The sequence below is a fragment of the Arachis ipaensis genome, chromosome B7 (assembly GCF_059453495.1).
Source record: "Arachis ipaensis isolate K30076 ecotype BB chromosome B7, ASM5945349v1, whole genome shotgun sequence".
Taxonomy (NCBI): domain Eukaryota; kingdom Viridiplantae; phylum Streptophyta; class Magnoliopsida; order Fabales; family Fabaceae; genus Arachis; species Arachis ipaensis.
In genome coordinates this window covers 12,313,346-12,330,417 of record NC_142442.1, presented here as the reverse complement: position 1 = coordinate 12,330,417, position 17,072 = coordinate 12,313,346, and the positions used below count along the sequence as shown (strand labels likewise).

Here is a 17,072-nt window from a genome sequence, read left to right as displayed (position 1 = left end):
TAGTTACTGTTTCACTGAATTTTACTTTATCAATTCAGAATCAAAAACCAATTCGTTCTCTCTTTCTTTCTTTCTCTTCCTCTCCCTCTTCCTCTCCCTCTCCCTTTGCTTCTCTTGCATATTCTCTTCCCCTTTCTTCTTTTTGTGTTGAGTCTGATATCCTTCAATCTATGTAACATAATTAATTTAATGGTATTGTCCAAACCACTCTTTCATTTTGACTAACTCACTTGAATTTTTATTGAATAATAATTAAATCCTTTGACCTTGGTATGATATTTATTTTCCCTAATAATCTTCACTTGTATGTTAGAATTTTTTTTCCCTTCATGTGTGATTAGAAATACTCTAGAAGCACATCCAAAAATAATATAAAAAGTAGTGATATGTTGAGATGATATGATCTTTGATATAATTCTATATCAATTAAAAATTGATTGATTGTGATTTTGCCTAATAACTTTTACAAAAATAATCAAAGGAATTTTATGAGTCAATAATAATAGGTAAAATTAATTTGGTCATTTTATTTATCCACTTAATTAAATAAATATTAAAAATTTGAGCGATGCTAGGGAACCAAAAGGGTATTAGCCAAAAACCAGCCAAATATTTTTGGGTGAATTCAAAATTTCTACGAGTTAATATATATAGATGTTTCTTCTGCTAAATATCAAAATGTTTCTTTTTCGTACTAAATAAATATTCTTTTATATATTTTTTTAAAATTTTTTGTATTGCAAATATGAATGTCTCTATTTTTTTAAAAATTTCATATTTTTTTTTAAATTTTATAAATATTTAATTATTTTTTGCTAAAATATAATGAGATGTTTCTTCTGTGAAGTATTAGGATGTTTTTTTCATATTAAATGAATATTTTTTTTTTTATAATTTATGACTTGCCTGCCTTGTACAGTATAAATTATGACATCTCCTTCGTTCATATCATCCTCGTTGCTACCGGAGAACCGGAGACAATAACCCAAGTCAGCCAATAGATTGGGGTTAAAGAAAATTCAAAGAAGGCTGAAGCCTGAAAGCATGTGGACGAGAAAACCAAATAAAGTCAAGGTTTGACTCCAGAGAGAGAGAGCGCACAAAAATCTTGGATTCGTTACGGTGCGTCCGCGCATAGCATTAAACAACACCAGACGACTTGGTCTTCTCCTTCTTTTTAAGCAAAAATCCTATCCTTTGTTTTTTATTTCAACAAATCGGAAAGCAGTTGTCTTGGAACCGCGACGGTCAACGGTGAAGATTGCGGAACGGGAACCAAGGCGCGTGAATCCGCTTCGGGCGTTGCCTCAGTCGGTGACGAAATCAAAGGTGGACTTCATGTTGAAGCAGTTGTCTTGGATGCGTTTGTTGAAGGCGTCGCAGAGAGCATAGAAGTCGCCGGCACTTCCAGCAGCATTGTTGAGAGAAAGGTCTGTGTGTGTGATTATTGAAAATGGATAGGTCAATTTGAAAGAGAAGAGAAAGATTTTTATATGTTTTAATTAGGTTTACTTAATTAAATTTTAAATTTTAAATTTAAAAAATTTAAAATTAATAATTAATATAAATTAATGTAATTTTATTTAGTTTTTGGCTGCTAACCTTTTGGTTCTATATACTTTTCCTTAAGTTATTGATTTAGCGCACTATACAGAATCTAAGGATCCTTATCATGTATAATGTCTGATCCAAATAATTGTAAGCATATATATAATAGATCACACGTACGTCAAGTTATCTTCATGCAAATTTCTAAAAGTGGGACATCATTATTCCACTTAGAGAATATATATAATGATGCTTTAACTGTTTGCATTTGTAATTTATCTCATCACAAGAGTTTGCGTGTTTCCAAGATTCTCCAAGGCAGAGACAATGTTTTTATTATTAATTTTATTGTTTGTATAACAAATAATATTTCGGCTTTAAAATTTTTTGTTACATTCTTAAAGCAAAACATGTTCAGGAGGTGTGATTGAGTAAAAGAGGTTCGTTTTCTTAACAAAAATTTGATAAAACACTTTCGGAGTAAAAAAAAAGATTCTCTTTTTTTAATCCATTCAAAGCTTGTTATACATTTGGTTAGTTTGTAAATCACATGTAAAATAGCCTTAAAATTATTTATTTTAAAATTTTAAGCAAAAAACAAGTTAATAAATAATTATATTTCTAATATATCTTCTCATATAAGAATTCATTTGAATTTATATTAATTTTTTGTTTTTTTATCTTATATTAAAATTTTTTTTTTTAGAATTTAACAAGAATTAAACTCTAAGTATTTCAATCATAAAAATTTGAATACCATAAAAAAATATACATAAATAATTATATTTTTAACTACTTTTTTTGTCTTTTTTTTTGTCTTACATTTAGTTTTTTATATTATTAATGGATACTTTATTCTTTTTTTTATTAGTATTAACCATGATAGCAAAATCAATTTTTGTTATTGCTTAAGGGTGTGCCGTGGTGGCCAATATATATGGGCTATTACATACATAATGTGATATTTAAATTTTTAGGAAAAGTATATAGAACTAAAAGGTTTTTTTTTTTTTTTACTAAAGATAGGAGACTCGAACCCGCAACCTCTTAATTGAGTATGGAGAGACTATGCCATTTGAGCTATTACTCATTGGCATATAGAATCAAAAAGTTACCAGCAAAAAACTAAACAAAACTACATTAAATATCTGCATGCATGCTGTTAAGTGACGGGATAAGGTTCTCATTAAGAATTCTTCCTTCTTTCTTTTTTATATATATTTTTGTATCTTTTCCCTCCTCTTTCACATGTTATTATATTATGTATTTTATTTTTTGAGAGGGTAAAGCGTATTAAATATATAATTATGCATATACTTTTAACAATTTAAATTTTTGAGTTAAAAAATTTTGTGATATAATTAAAAATTTTATAATTAACAATTAATTTAAATAAGATTATGGATAGAAAATTTTTTCAATATTAAAAGAACATTAATTTGAAGAGAAAGTAAAACTCCATAATTGTCAATTACAAAGATAAAATTTCAGAATATATTAGTTTCATCTGATCAACAAGTAATTTGAGAAAATAGATTTAAATTTGGATAATTAATACGAAGAGTATTGGATAAGTTATTTATTGAATTTTTTTTAAAAAAAAAAATTGTGTTTATGTATTATATTTTATTTTTGTAGTGGATAAAACTCACATTAGAATATTACGGTTCATTTTGTATATATATTCATTCATTTAAGTTCATTCATAAAATACTTTATAAAAATTATATTTAAATAATTTATTTTATCTTATAACTATTTGATATAAATCGTTTATTTCCAAACTCGTAATAATTTTTTAGTATAACCTCGTCTAGCTCGTTCGATGCGAGTAGTTTTAAAGTTTTATGATTTGTTTCATTTCAAATCGTTTAATTGAAACATAGTTATTTCTTGATCTGATTTCATACAATTCATTTAAATTCGAGCTGTTTTTAGGACATTATGACTTGTTTTAAGTACAAGTTGGTTAGTTTGAGACTTTTGAGTCCTTTTAAAGTATCAGATTATCTCTATAACCATCGGACTTCGTGTTTTATCCATTGTGTCCCTCCTCGAGGTCAAGCTTCACAAAGTCGGACTCGAGCGATCAAGTGGATCAGATGATCAAGTCGGATTGTTGAGGTCGAATTTTCATGAAGTCTTTCAATGATTTGTTCAATTCGTTCCTTTCGAGTTTTTTATAGATGATTTGTTTTTATACAAGTCATTTTTTAAGCACAACTCATTGTATATCAAGTTGTTTTGCGCGATTTGTTTTAATACAAATCGCTTAGATCATATAATTATTTTTTACTCGATTTCGTTCAACTCATGAGCTTGAGTTGTTTTAAATCATCAAGCCATATTACAACCATTGGACACCAATTTGAACCTTGTCACTTTATCTGAGCGACCATTAAAAAGGTCGGCTCGTGATTTTTGCGCTTTATCAAGCATAAATTGGCGCCTTAGGTGAAGGGATTATATACTTATTCCCTCCCGTTTCTAGTTTTTACAAGGTTGTCATCCTTGTGTATGATACAACTCGTTTTTACCCGAACTGTTTTAATTGGAGGATTTTTTTTTGTTTCGATTTTGTTCGAAACGCTTTTACCATCCTTCCATTCTTTTTCAACTCGTTTCTATACAAGTTATTTGGTCGAAGGATTATTTTTTTTTTTTGTCATTTTTGCTTTTACTCTTTTGATTTTTTACAACTTATTTTATATTGAGTTGTTTCAATTTTGCTTTAGTGATTCATTTTGATACAATTCACTTTTTAATGCTTTACTTTAATAATTTGTTTTGATACAAATTAATTTTAAAGCTTTGCTTTTAGATTGACACGACTTGTACTTGACACAAAATCGTTGAAAATATGCTTGACAGGCACAACTCGTTTAAACTGAGTTGTTCTCATGTTGTTGTGGATGCTAGAACAAATTTTCTTTGGACAACTTCTGAAGTTCTTCCATTTTATACGACTAAGTCGTTTATTTTTGGAACTTGTAGAGATGAGCTCATGGGGTTAGAATTTTATACGACCTATTTATTACTCGTGTGGGTTGAGTTGTTAAATCGTATTTATGCCTCGAGGGGCATATTTGATTAAGTTACTTTTGCAACTTGTTCTAAGCACAACTCTTTCAACCCTTTTGGCCCGAGCTTTTTTCGAGGTGCTTTTTTCCAATTTGCATATGTAACTTCTTACACTAATTTGGACCTCATCGCTTTATCTTGCCGACCAATTAGGTCGGACAATGATTTTTGTGCTTTATCGAGCTTAAATTGGTGTGTTTTAATTGTAGAAAATCAATTTCCATAAAAAAATGTAATATCTCTGTATGTTGGAGGCGTGTCGCGATCTGGACAATTCTTCACCTTTGATGTTGGATACTTTGTAGTAGCCCTTTCTTAAGACTTCAGTAATCTTGTAAAGTCCTATCCAGTTTGCTGTCAGCTTTTCTTCGCCCGACCTCTGTAGTCCGATATTATTCTTTATCAGGATGAGGTCTTTTGTGGCGAAACCCATAGCCATCCTTTGTCATAAAACCTCTTTTTTTTATCCGTGTTTGCTCTCGAATTTCTGGAAGGAGGTCGAACTCTTCTTTTTGAGCTTGAATGTTACTAAGCTTTATTGTAGATTTTCTCAAAGTCTCTTCTCTTATCTGAGTTTTCTCTCAGATTTCTCGCTGGTCGAGTTCTTCTTTTGTGCTCCAACTTTATTCCAGAATGTTGCCCTTGGTTTTTCTTTATTTATGTCGATGGGAATCATGGCTTTTGTGCCATCATATGTTTATATCATTTATGTGAGCTCTGAAAAGTCAATCAATAGAAGCCAGCTCATTACACCTTTTTGTCGATGACCTGCCCCCAGACGAATTCCATAGATTTTTCTGTGAGTTTCATCTAAAACCTCTTATATTCGAAATTGGGACGCGCTTTGATAGAGGTGTTGAGATCCCTCTTTTATAGAGAATATTACAAACTAAGGTGTAATGCTGAGCTTCTTTCATTAATCTCGTTGCCTCCCTTTACTCTTGAGCAGGGATGTCGAACTTGATATTTCCAATGCTTTGAGTCATCCATTCCTAGATTGTGAGGATGTTCGTCTTGTTGACTTCTTTTGATATTGAAGGTGACTGTAATATTTCTTGAATCAGGATTTTATTATTGTCCCAGGCTTTATACTGGCTAGTTTGGAAAGAGCATCAGCTTGGCCATTCTACTATCAGGTTATATGCCTGACCTCTGTTTCCTGAAACTTTGCTAGCTAGGCCAAAGTTTTTTTCAGATACGTCGTCATATTTGGATTTTTAGCTTGGTAATCACCATAAGGTTATTATTTGTGAGTTGCTTAAATACTGCACCCTTCAAGGCGCCGAGTGCTTTGGTCATTCGAAGGCCAACAAGCACAACTTCATATTCAGCTTGGTAGTTGGAGGCTGGAAATTCCAATTTTAATTAGAGTTCTATCCGAGTTTCTTTTTCATTTTCAAGGATGATCCCTTCCCCACTACCAGCTTTATTTGATGTTCCATCTCCTAGTCGTGGAGCTCCCTTTTTGCTCCTCAGTATATTCCACAAGAAAGTCGGCCAGGTAGTGCGACTTAATGACCGTCCGAGTTTCGTACTTCAAATCGAACTCAGACAGCTCCACAGTCCACTATAGCATTTGCCCTGCAATAATATCCATTTTTTGGAGAATATGCTTCATGGGTTGATTAGTACAGGATTTGATGGTGTGAGCTTAAAGTGGGGTCACAATCTCCGAGATGCTAGGACCAAAGCATGTGCAACTTGCTCAATTTCTGATAATTGAGCTTAGCTTCATGTAGTACCTTATTGGTGAAGTAGGCGAGCTTTTGCTCGACATCATTTTCTTTGAATAGTGCAGAGGTTACTGCTTTGTCAGCCACAGCTAAATATAGAACGCGCTCTTCGATCGAGTAAGAATGGGAGGCTGAGACAAGAATTTTACGAATTCTTGGAAGACTTGTTCACATTTCTGGGTCCATGTGAAGTCGTGTCTCTTTCGTAATAGAACAAATCTAGAGCTGCAAGTCTATCATTTAATTATTAAACCTCCTTTCAAGCAGGTCGGATTAGCTTCAATGCCCCCCTTGGGTGAGCATGATCCCTAGGAATTTTTCTGCTTCTACAGAGAAGGTGCACTTTATGGGATTTAGCCTCATCCCATGCTGCCTTATGGTTTAGAATACTTCTGTCAAGTCGGATGACAAGTTGCCTTCACTCTTTTCCGAGGAGACTTTAATTGTTCTGTCTTCTGCAAGTCCTCTTGTGATAACATGGACACGCCGATTCAGAGTGCTTACAGATTTTGGTGATCTTTTTCTGTCTTTGCACTCCTATCTTCTTTCGTGGTCCAGCGTCATTGTAGCAATGTATCTGTCCAACTGGATTTTTCTAGCCGGTTTTTTAGTCACATTTCTCAAATCATAGCACTTATTGGTGGAGTGGCCATAGACTTGATGGTACTCAAAGTAATCTGTTCGATTTTCTTCATTATTGCTTCAGATTAATAGAGGAAGAGGTATCCTTTTTGTGGCATATTTTCCTGTATATACTCACTGGAGAAATACATAATGGAGTGTAAGAGTGACACCTTCGAGGTCGGTCAGAACTCTTGTCTTCCTTTTATTTTTGGTTTTTCTCATTACCTTGGGACTTGTGTCTCTTTTGGTAATGACTTTGATGCATCCTTCATGAAAGTGACTATACTGTAAGGAAGACTTACATTTGTGTTGTCTCGAATTTGACTATACTTGTTTGGTTGTGCGATTATATTTTTTGTGCCAGCAAATTCGTTTTGGTTTGCTTTCTACAATGGCCTTGGGACGGTAATTTCTTCTCCTTTATTTTTCTAGAGGGCGTCCACCTTGAGTATCTCCTGATTGGGTCGCATTCAAATTGGCTGATGCTGCATTCTCTTGCATGAACATAAGTTGGAAAAAAATTTTCATTATTTTTACCAACAATGTTATCCATTCTTCCTTCAATATAGGACATTTTATTTATTTATTTATTTTTATAAAATCTGTGCATTTGAAACAGCAGCTGCTCCGTTACCATGAGTAGATATCTGTGGTTGATTTTGAAAGTGGAGGCGTGTATCGCGTAAGTAGAGTTTCAATACCAAAGATCAGAAATGGTAGCGCCAGCATTGGAAGCCCTGTAGATGTGACTTGGAGGGCCGGGAGTCAGCGGTGGCCAAAAACTCTACCGTGATTCTTCTCGAGGTTGTAACGTCGGTACAACAGCGGATTCCAAGTTTGAGAAGAAAACCAAGTTCTGCGTCGTGACTCATCCTATTGCATGAGAAGCAATAGTTCACCATGAACAGTAGAAGAGCAGATGCAAGAGTGGAAGCTTTGATTTTGATGCCACCATGAAAAGGTTAGATTCACGTGAAATTCTTAGGAGTTATTCACACATCTTTGTTGCAGAAGAATCATTGTATGTCAGCGCTGCACTTTTTGATATTTGTTTACCAAAAAATGCCTTGTTTTCTTGTGGAATTTTGTTCTTCGTAATAACTTTAGATTAATCAAGTTGTTTGAAATGTATGCATAGGGAAGCCAACGCACATTTTGTTGAGAATAATTGTGCCGCTGATTTTAATATGCTTGCATCCTATTCTTTTCGAGCGGTTGACTGACCATCTTGTTGGCTATCCGCCATTATCAAGGGATGAGTTCCAAGTCCCCAGCAACGGCACCAATGTTCCGAGGGTTACCTGAAATTGGGTTACTTTTGGTCTTGAATATGAGATTCGGACTCCTTTTGGGCAGCGTCCGACTTCTGTTAGTACTGAGGTACCGCCGTCCGAGTTCCTCGTGAGGAGATGGGGGTGGTACCTACAACGGACTCTGATGCTTAAGTTAACATGGGTCTTAAGCAGGTTTTTAGTTGATTGGGTCTGAATATATCTTAGGGCGTCAGTGTATTTATAGTAGAATTGATAACCACCTTTTAGAATAGTTTCACCTTTGATGGTGGATAACCGTTCCCTTTTGTTAGGGAGGTTGTTGAGATCTCCCTTCTAGATTAATAGGAGACATCTTAGGAGTTAGTTGAGATCTCCCTTCTAGATTAATAGGAGATATCTTAGGAGATATCTATAGGTTGGGTTTTATTTGTTTTGGGCCTGACTAAATTGTGGGTCAGTGCATGAACAAAATCCTTCCACTTCCACGATACCTTGTGTGCTTCAACATCCCCATCTTTTCACCATTCTTCTACTCTATCTCTAGTTTTCAGACCTCACTTCAACAATTCCTCAACAAAGTTCAAAATTTTCATCCCTCTCAAGTGTGCTGCAAGCCTGCAAATGCCACTGTCGCACCCTCTCCCACCTGTGGCGGTTCTCTCTCTATTCGCATGACATGGAATTGATCATTGCATGGGATGCGAGGTGGAAGATTCGGGCGTTGCCATTAACTTGTTGGATTATTGTCCTGGGCATGGATTGACGACCTTCTCCGGTGACAACAATGGCGAAGCAAGTTAGCATCTTTGTCGTCTCTATTTTTCTTTATATCTCATTTTGTCTCTCTCATTGATGATTTTTTTTATTCTTTCTTTTTTCCAAATAAAAAAAAACTGAATGGTTTGATGTTGTTGGATTTGATATTGTTGGATTTGAAAAGAAAATTTTTCAAAGTGTTAGTGGCGGTGGTGATGGTGACCATGGAGAGGAAGACATTGGTGATGAATGCAAGGTGAGAATTGGTGCGGTGGTAAGCTATTTTTAGCATTTAAAAAAGAGAAAAAAAACTCTAAACAGCTCCTAACAATTATCTCAAAAGATAATTGGGCCTTCAAAAAAATATCCTTTTTGGCCCTCGATCTTTATTTTTATGAGACTGATTAGCCCTTTGTCAGTATTTTCTCTCTATATTAACTGAATAAACCTATATGGCATGTTAAACTATTGATTTATCCCTTAAAAGCCAACTAGAATTCATAAATTCTTTTTTGTTGAGAGCCTTATTATCTTTTAGGAGTAATTGTCCAGGCTATTTATTTTTTTATTTTTGTTACATTTTTTAAATACATTGATTAAATTAACTGTATAAAACTAAGAAATATTAGTACTTTTCTTAAATTATTTTTTACTTATAAAAATTAAATAGAAGATATATTAGTGATTAACATATCACATAAGTATATTCTAAAGAGGAATCATTAGTAGAGAAATTAACCAATCTCACAGTTAAATATCAAGAATCAAAAAGAATATTTTTTCTATTGGAGATCTCATAGGCTTAAAAAAATAATCAGGGGTCGAGATGAGTATTCACCCTTTTAAAATTAGTCTTCAAAAAGACAACTTTAATACTAATTAGAATAGAATATTAAGGACGTTTACAAACCAAAAAAAAAATGTTAGAGATGATTTTGATTTTAACCTGAAATCTTAAGAACCAAAACAATATTTATCCCATTTAAATATTTGTAATTGAATTTTTATATTAATGAAATAATTTTTAGGTTCCACCAAACAGCATCATTAAATAAAAACAGAAAAAATTAATATTTATTTGTGCGTAGGTTTCAGATGGAACATTCTAAGAATATTGTGAATTTTAAATGGTAAAAAATCAATGAGGAAGTTAGTAAAATCATAAACACAAACAATATTGTAAAACTGGACGCGTTTAAATAACAATACCCTAGGCCTGGGTTATAGTAATTTGCACCAATGACAAGAATTTTTTACCAAGACTAGAGAAGCAAATGCAAACATGGTTGATAACAACTATTGGTGTAAAACTAGTTCAATGCAAAATAAAATGTCAAGGAGCATGAGCATGTGGTAATCAAAAGTCATTAATTTGCTAAAGAAAAAATTAAAAGACTTCGTGTATTAACCAAAGTAACAAATAGGAATAGAAGGCCCCTTGTCTTGTCTCCAACACATCATCATTGAAAGCAAAACGGGCTTTTATATTAATGAAAATTTGATGCCAACCATATACAGTGGGGAATCAACACTCAACAGAATAACAACCAAGTGTATAACTAGAAAATATTACTATTCAGAATCATCAATCTCTACAGTCTCGCTCTTTTTGAAATCACTGATAGCCTTATCAAAAGTGCTCCTTACATGTTGGCAGATAAGCATCAAATCTTGACATGCATCCTTTAAAACTTCTCGTGCCGGATCCCCTACAGTTGCATAATGATAAAGCAATGAACACAATAAGACCAAATGAATGATAATTGGACTAAATCAATAAATTTTATGGGAATGCCTGCGGGTATTAACATGTCCTCAATCTATCTCCCAGTCAATGCTATATATATGACTTTTGAGCATTGAATAGGACTTAATTCACCACACTTTTCTCAAAACAATAATTTCAGCCTCAAGTTCAATCATGCATGAGACAACACATTAGACTTTACTCATATCTTCCTGAAATGGCCAGAAACTACCTTAAGAGGAACAGCTAAAATAAAGAAAAGAGGATCAGATTAAGACCACTTAAATGATAACAAGATGAAATTTGAAATGCCAAGAAAACAATAGGATCAGGCTTGGAAAATTGCCATAGATATGAAATGATGAAAAAAAGGTGCTGTGAAAGGCATGCCATATGTTACCTGTTGTCTGGACTCTGATGTTAACGCGGTTATCGGACGGATGAGGAATGCTGTACCCACAAAATGTAACTCTTGGACTGCAAGAAACATTAATGATATCACCTCATTGGGATATATAGTACTAAAAATAAAAGCTATAAGTGAAGGAGTGAAAAAGAGAGATGCAAAACCTAAACTAATGGATAATTAATTATGTGCCACAAAAAATACAAAGAGAAATCAAAAGCAATAGAGATATTTGGCTCAATCCCCCGTCCTCTCCTCACAGATATGTGGGAGAAATTCATGCTTCACAATAAGGATTCAGTTCAGTTTATATTTATTTATTTCAAGAATTCATTAATTCTTTTGGTGAATTTTTACAAAGTCTTACACTTGCTACCATTGGTCTAATGCAACCCTCCTCTTTATCATGTATAAGGACCAAGTATGTAAAGATTTATAGTAAAACAGAATCTAGACAAAGTTTGATTGGTCATTATAAGGAAGACATGAATTTAGAGCAGCATGCTGCTTACTTCTTTATTTTGGTGGTTGGAAAGAAATGCCTCAAATTCAAAGGTATTTCCTGGTACTAAATTAATTGTTGGATAAAGAGCTTTTGCATTGCTATTTGCTAATGGATTTTCCTGACATGGTTGCTATAAGGGAACCTTGTATGATATCGCTTACACTTAGAACATATATTAAATTCCATTGACTGATTTTGAAAATATTTCTAATATAAAATCAAGGGCTAATAGGAACCAATTGAAATTGGGTCAAGCGATGACTTCTGCAGGGAAATGTGAAACAGAAGAGATGCGCCACGTATGTGTCAAGTTTGTTGTAACTAGTAAGAAGGGAGAATATGGAGAGCAGTCAGTTAGGCATCTAAATTGGGAGATTCTTGGGGTGTGTAACTGCTTAATGCTCCAATAAGGTTTCTTTCATTTCAGCTATATAGCTATAGCAATATATACTGCTTCTTTTATTTCTGTGTCATTTTATGTAGTTTCCTCTCAAAATGCAAGAATAAATTCCTAAGATTAAAAACACATGGTTTTCACACTACTTACTCTTGATTTAATGTGAATCTCATAGAATTTGCAAATGTATGATCCTCATCTGCCAGAGAAAAAGTTGATTTACTCTGATCAGAGTGTGACCCATGCTCCATCACTGACAACTAATCTGAAACCTGACAAAAACAAACAAAAAAATAAAAATTAAGTGAGCTTCAAAAATAATAATACTGAGTATCCGTCAGAAAATAGGATAGCAGCTACTCTGGCTAGGGGTGTTTGGTTTGCAGTCTGGTTCGGATTTTAGAAGGAAAAAAAAAATCATCCGCACAAATTATACATAAAAATTCGATTTGGTTTGGTTCGGTTTTTTTGTGAGGCCAACCAAACCAACTAGAAATAGATTGGTTTGGTTCGGTTTTTCAATTTTTACGCTAATTAAAAAAATATGTTCTAAAGGAAATTTATCTTCATGCTTAATGCCATCTTTACCACTCTTTTTAGAACAAAACAACAAAGAATCATAACAAAAAAATTCAAATAAAAAAACAGTAGAGAACCAATAATCATATTTGCTATGACTGATTTATGATTTATGGCCAGAGATTCCACTTTTCTTTTAAAGCACAAGTTATAACAACATGCAATATCTTGAAACCAGGATCACTCAATGGGTTGAGCTTCTTTAATCAAAGCAAATCTTCTAAAAGTACTAGCTTCTAATTTCCTTTGGCAATGGGTTTAAGTGGCAAAGTTCGTTCTATAAATAGTAGAACCTGTGGCTAGTGTTTAGTGGTTACTTAAGGCAAAGGTTACCAAAATAAAAAAGAATAAAAACAGTGAAGTGAGTCAGCAAACAGAAACAAAAAATTACACAAGCTCGCAAAAGAGAAAAGAAAAACAAAAGTAAAGAAGAACCAAAACACCACTCAACTTGATTCACACAAAGGAAAATAAAGTGAAGTTCTTTGATCTAATCAAATCTTTGGTGTTAACCCAATCTTCTTTCCATCCCTCCCAATGATAATTATTGTTCTTGTTCACATTGGCTCTGAGAGATCAAGCTTGCTATGCATTGAATTGACATTGATACACGCATAGATACATAATAAACCCAGAAGATGCCCATGGCCTCAATAACAAAACATGCAATAAATTCCAAAACTTTTTAACAAACAATTGAGGCCCATGAGTATCATCAGGAGTTCCTCACTTAATTAGTAAGAGTAAGGAAGGTGATAGATCTGCATATTCAAGCTTGCCTTTGTGAAATTTATCTTCATGCTCAATGCCATCTTTACCACTCTTTTCAGAACAAAACAGCAAAGAATCATAACAAAGAAAATCAGAATAAAAAAAGGTAGAGAACAAATAATCAGAATAAAAATGGAAAATCAGAACCAATAATCATAACAAATTGAAAATCATCATAACCGCAATCATTAAATCAGTACCAAGAACCAATAATCATAACGAACAGAAAAATTATCAAGTCACAACCTAAAACCAATTAGAAGTCAGAAAAGAAAAAGTTCAGAAAAATTAGAAAAAAATCCCAACACCTAGGGCTCCGTTCTAGATAAACAGGCAGTGCAGGGAAGACGACACGGCGGGGCTGGACGGCAAAAACAGGGACTGCGCGGATGGAAGGCGCTGCGAGACCTTGAAGCTTGAGCGACGGCGGAGTGAAGGGCGATATGGGGAGTGCTGGTGCGTGCTGCTACTGTACGCGGAGGACCACGGCGGCTGCTGATGCGTGCTGCTCTGGCCTGCTGCTGCGTGGAGCCGTGGAGGACGACGGAGAGGGAGGGGTGCTACAAGGAAAGGAGAGGGAGACAAAAGGCTGCTGGTATGAGTTGCTGTTGTCCGGTGGTAGACGGAGGAGAGGGAGGACGACGGGGCTGTGAGGAGGTCTGGATTGGTGGGAGAGTTTGTGGCGCTGGGTGAGGGGTGAAGGAACATGTGTGTTCTGTGTAATGGAGTATGGGGAGTACATTAGGGTTTGGGTAATTTCGGGGTAATTTAGGGATTTCATGGTTAGATATTTGACAAGTGCGCCACATACACGAGATGACACTATATAGAATATGTGAATATATAAATTTAAAATTTTTATAATACAAAAAAATACAACATATATTTAAAATATAAAAATATTTTTAAATAAATTATAATAATATTTTAATATTTTATTGATAAAATATAAATTAATTTTTTAATTATTTTAATATTTTTAATTATATAAAATATTTATAATATTTGTTGTTTTAATAATTAATAATATATTATTTTTAATTCATTTTAAAAATATATGTTAAAAACAATAATAAATAATAAATATGTAATAATATTTAAATGTGTCTAAATATGTTTTAAAAAAATTTATTTATTAGAACACAGTAAACAGAATCGGAGTAGTGGCCATGCTTTATAGCACAAGTGTATTATTATGGAAAAATTATTCTAAAGGACCGTTAGAAAGATTTAATTATTAAAAAGGACTTTTAATACTAAAATTATTAAAAAAGACCAAATTTTTTTATAATATTTAAGAAGACGAACCAAATCTTTTTATAAAAGGATAAATATATCCTTAATTATTTTTATTTATTTTTATAATATTTAAGAAGACGAACCAGCTGCCTGCTCTGATGCCAGCTGCGGCGGAGACAATAACCGGCGGAGACAATAAGCGCCGTTAGCTGAGTTTAGATGATGAGAAGAGTCAAAAGATGAGAAGACCAAGAGGGAAGAGTCGAAGAGGTTCTGTGACTTCAGATTAGAGTTTTTCCAATTTTGGATCCTAATTCGGATCTGGATCTGGATCCGGCTTTAAATTGGTTAAATGGTTTTTCTTGACATAATAAAAAAAATAATTACCTAAACTCTTAAATCTCCCATATCCATCTCATAGTTCCAAAGAATTGGAATTTTCGATCCTGACTTACCTATATTATATCAATCAACAATTTACGAGAATTAAAAAACAGAAAAGGATAAAAGATCACTAATTGGAAATACAATAATATGTATTGGTTGAGACTTACCTGGAAGCAGCAGAACACAACAAATGCAAACAGAAAGTATTCACAGTTTTGATGATTTGGATTTGGACTCCAAAGTCCAAATTAGTGATTTGATGATTCCTCCAAGGCTCCAACCCCACCTATATTGGGACTTTATCAAACGTGCTTTTAAGATAAGAAAGTGACTAAAATTCTAATTCATTTATGTAACTATATAACAAAAGATTTAATACATAAATATCAAAACTAAATCTATTATCAAATAGCTTATAATCAAGAACACCAATTGTTAGTAATTACACAATAACGGATATGTGAGGTTTAACATTGATTTATAAAAAAATAAGAGTCTTATGGAACTTTCTTGGAAAATAAAGTAAGATTCCACATTAGCTGGATTATTATTGGGTAAGCACAATTATCCTTATTGTAAGTTTTAGAATCAATAAAGATATTGTCCACAATTTAAAAGTTGTATGTTTCAGAAACTCTTTTAATCTGTAGTATTTGGCATAACTCTAGAAAATGGATAACTAAGCAGATTTGATTACAAACAGATCAGCCAACAAAATCAGAAGTTCAGAATCGCATTCATTAACGAAAACAACAGTCACCAACATTAAAAAATCAAAATCAAAACCAAATCCATGGAAAAAAATAGAATTTTAAAATATGAAAAATTACATTATCAGAAAGTAATTATTAATTAGCATGAAATCAAATTAATGAAGTAAAATGCCAAAATCCAAGCAGGAAAGGAGAGAGCAGTGAATCTTACCACGGACAGGAGAGAAATGGCCAGAGAGGTGAGAGACGCCGGTGAAAAGAAGAGCAGAGACGCGGAGTAGCAATGCACGACGGCAGCGGCGCAGCAGTTGAACGGACTCAACGGAGCAGCGACGTTGGCGAAGGAAAAGGGGAAAAGATAAACTCGCAGCAGTGCAGCAGAGGGGGAATGGCGCGGTGCGGTGATGGCGCAGTGAGTGGGACGGCGAGGTGAAACGGACAGTGGCGAGGGAGGTGTTCGGAGGTGGCTGGCTGGGTGCAGAGAAGATGGAGAGAACGCAGAAGGGGGGTCGCGAGGAGGGCTGAGGGTGACTGACTGGGTAGTGGTGCTAGTGTTCGGAAAGAGGGGCTAGGGTTTCAACTTTTCAATATATATATTTGAAGGGGAAATGACTAAAAAATTAAAGTAAAAAATCTATCTATCTATCTATCTATTTCTACTTAATATATTAAAATTGATTTTTCTTCAACTTATGATGGTAAGGTAGGGGTGTAAGTTATCCAAACAGACCGAAAATTACCGTAAACCGAACCGAAAATTACAACAACCGATTTAAAAACCGAAAAAATTGTTTTTTTGGTTTTTTTCCTGACAAAATCGATCGGTTCGGTTCGATTTTTGGTTGGCTCGATAGAAACCGAACCGAACCAAACCGAACCGAAGATATGCATCCATTTCAATGTTTTAACCATTTTAACCTTTAACCTAACAATAAAAATTCCCAACCCCTAACCATTTCAATGTTTTACTCTTATTATTTCAGTTTATTGACTATTTTAAACCTTTATTTATTGTGATTCATATTTTGCTCATTAGAAATTAAAAATCGAAAAAACCGACCGAACCAAACCGCTGTTGGTTCGGTTCGATTCGATTCGGTTGTTGTAAAAGCAACAAACCGAACGGTTGTGTGTCTGTAGGAACCGAACATATCGGTTCAGTTGGTTTTTGGTCCAAAACCGAACCAAACCGAACCGATAACACCCCTATGGTAAGGTGTCACTTTTTCGTAAATCCATTTTACCTCCAAAATGATTATATTATTCTCTCTTCTAAATTTATTTAGAAAAATATTTTTAATTAATATAATTA

At 33.8% G+C, this 17,072-nt stretch overlaps 1 protein-coding gene across 9 annotated transcripts; it reads right to left on the bottom strand.

Moving 5' to 3' along the window:
• Window positions 1-10,387: 10,387 nt before the first annotated feature.
• On the bottom strand, window positions 10,388-16,337 carry LOC107609358 (uncharacterized). 9 transcript variants are annotated; one of them, XM_088494210.1, is made up of 7 exons: window positions 15,972-16,337; window positions 15,215-15,333; window positions 15,048-15,115; window positions 13,430-13,472; window positions 12,222-12,343; window positions 11,164-11,240; window positions 10,388-10,725 (listed from the first exon to the last, which is right to left on the bottom strand). In XM_088494210.1, exons 5-7 carry the CDS (start codon window positions 12,320-12,322, stop codon window positions 10,589-10,591), a joined length of 315 nt encoding a protein of 104 aa, XP_088350336.1. In that variant the 5' UTR covers window positions 12,323-12,343; window positions 13,430-13,472; window positions 15,048-15,115; window positions 15,215-15,333; window positions 15,972-16,337; the 3' UTR covers window positions 10,388-10,588. The 9 variants fall into 9 exon arrangements, with proteins under 9 accessions (XP_088350336.1, XP_088350338.1, XP_016166790.1 ...); XM_088494212.1 differs by lacking the exon at window positions 15,048-15,115 and having other exon boundaries at window positions 15,215-15,344; XM_016311304.3 differs by lacking the exon at window positions 13,430-13,472.
• Between the last annotated feature and the right edge of the window lie 735 nt (window positions 16,338-17,072).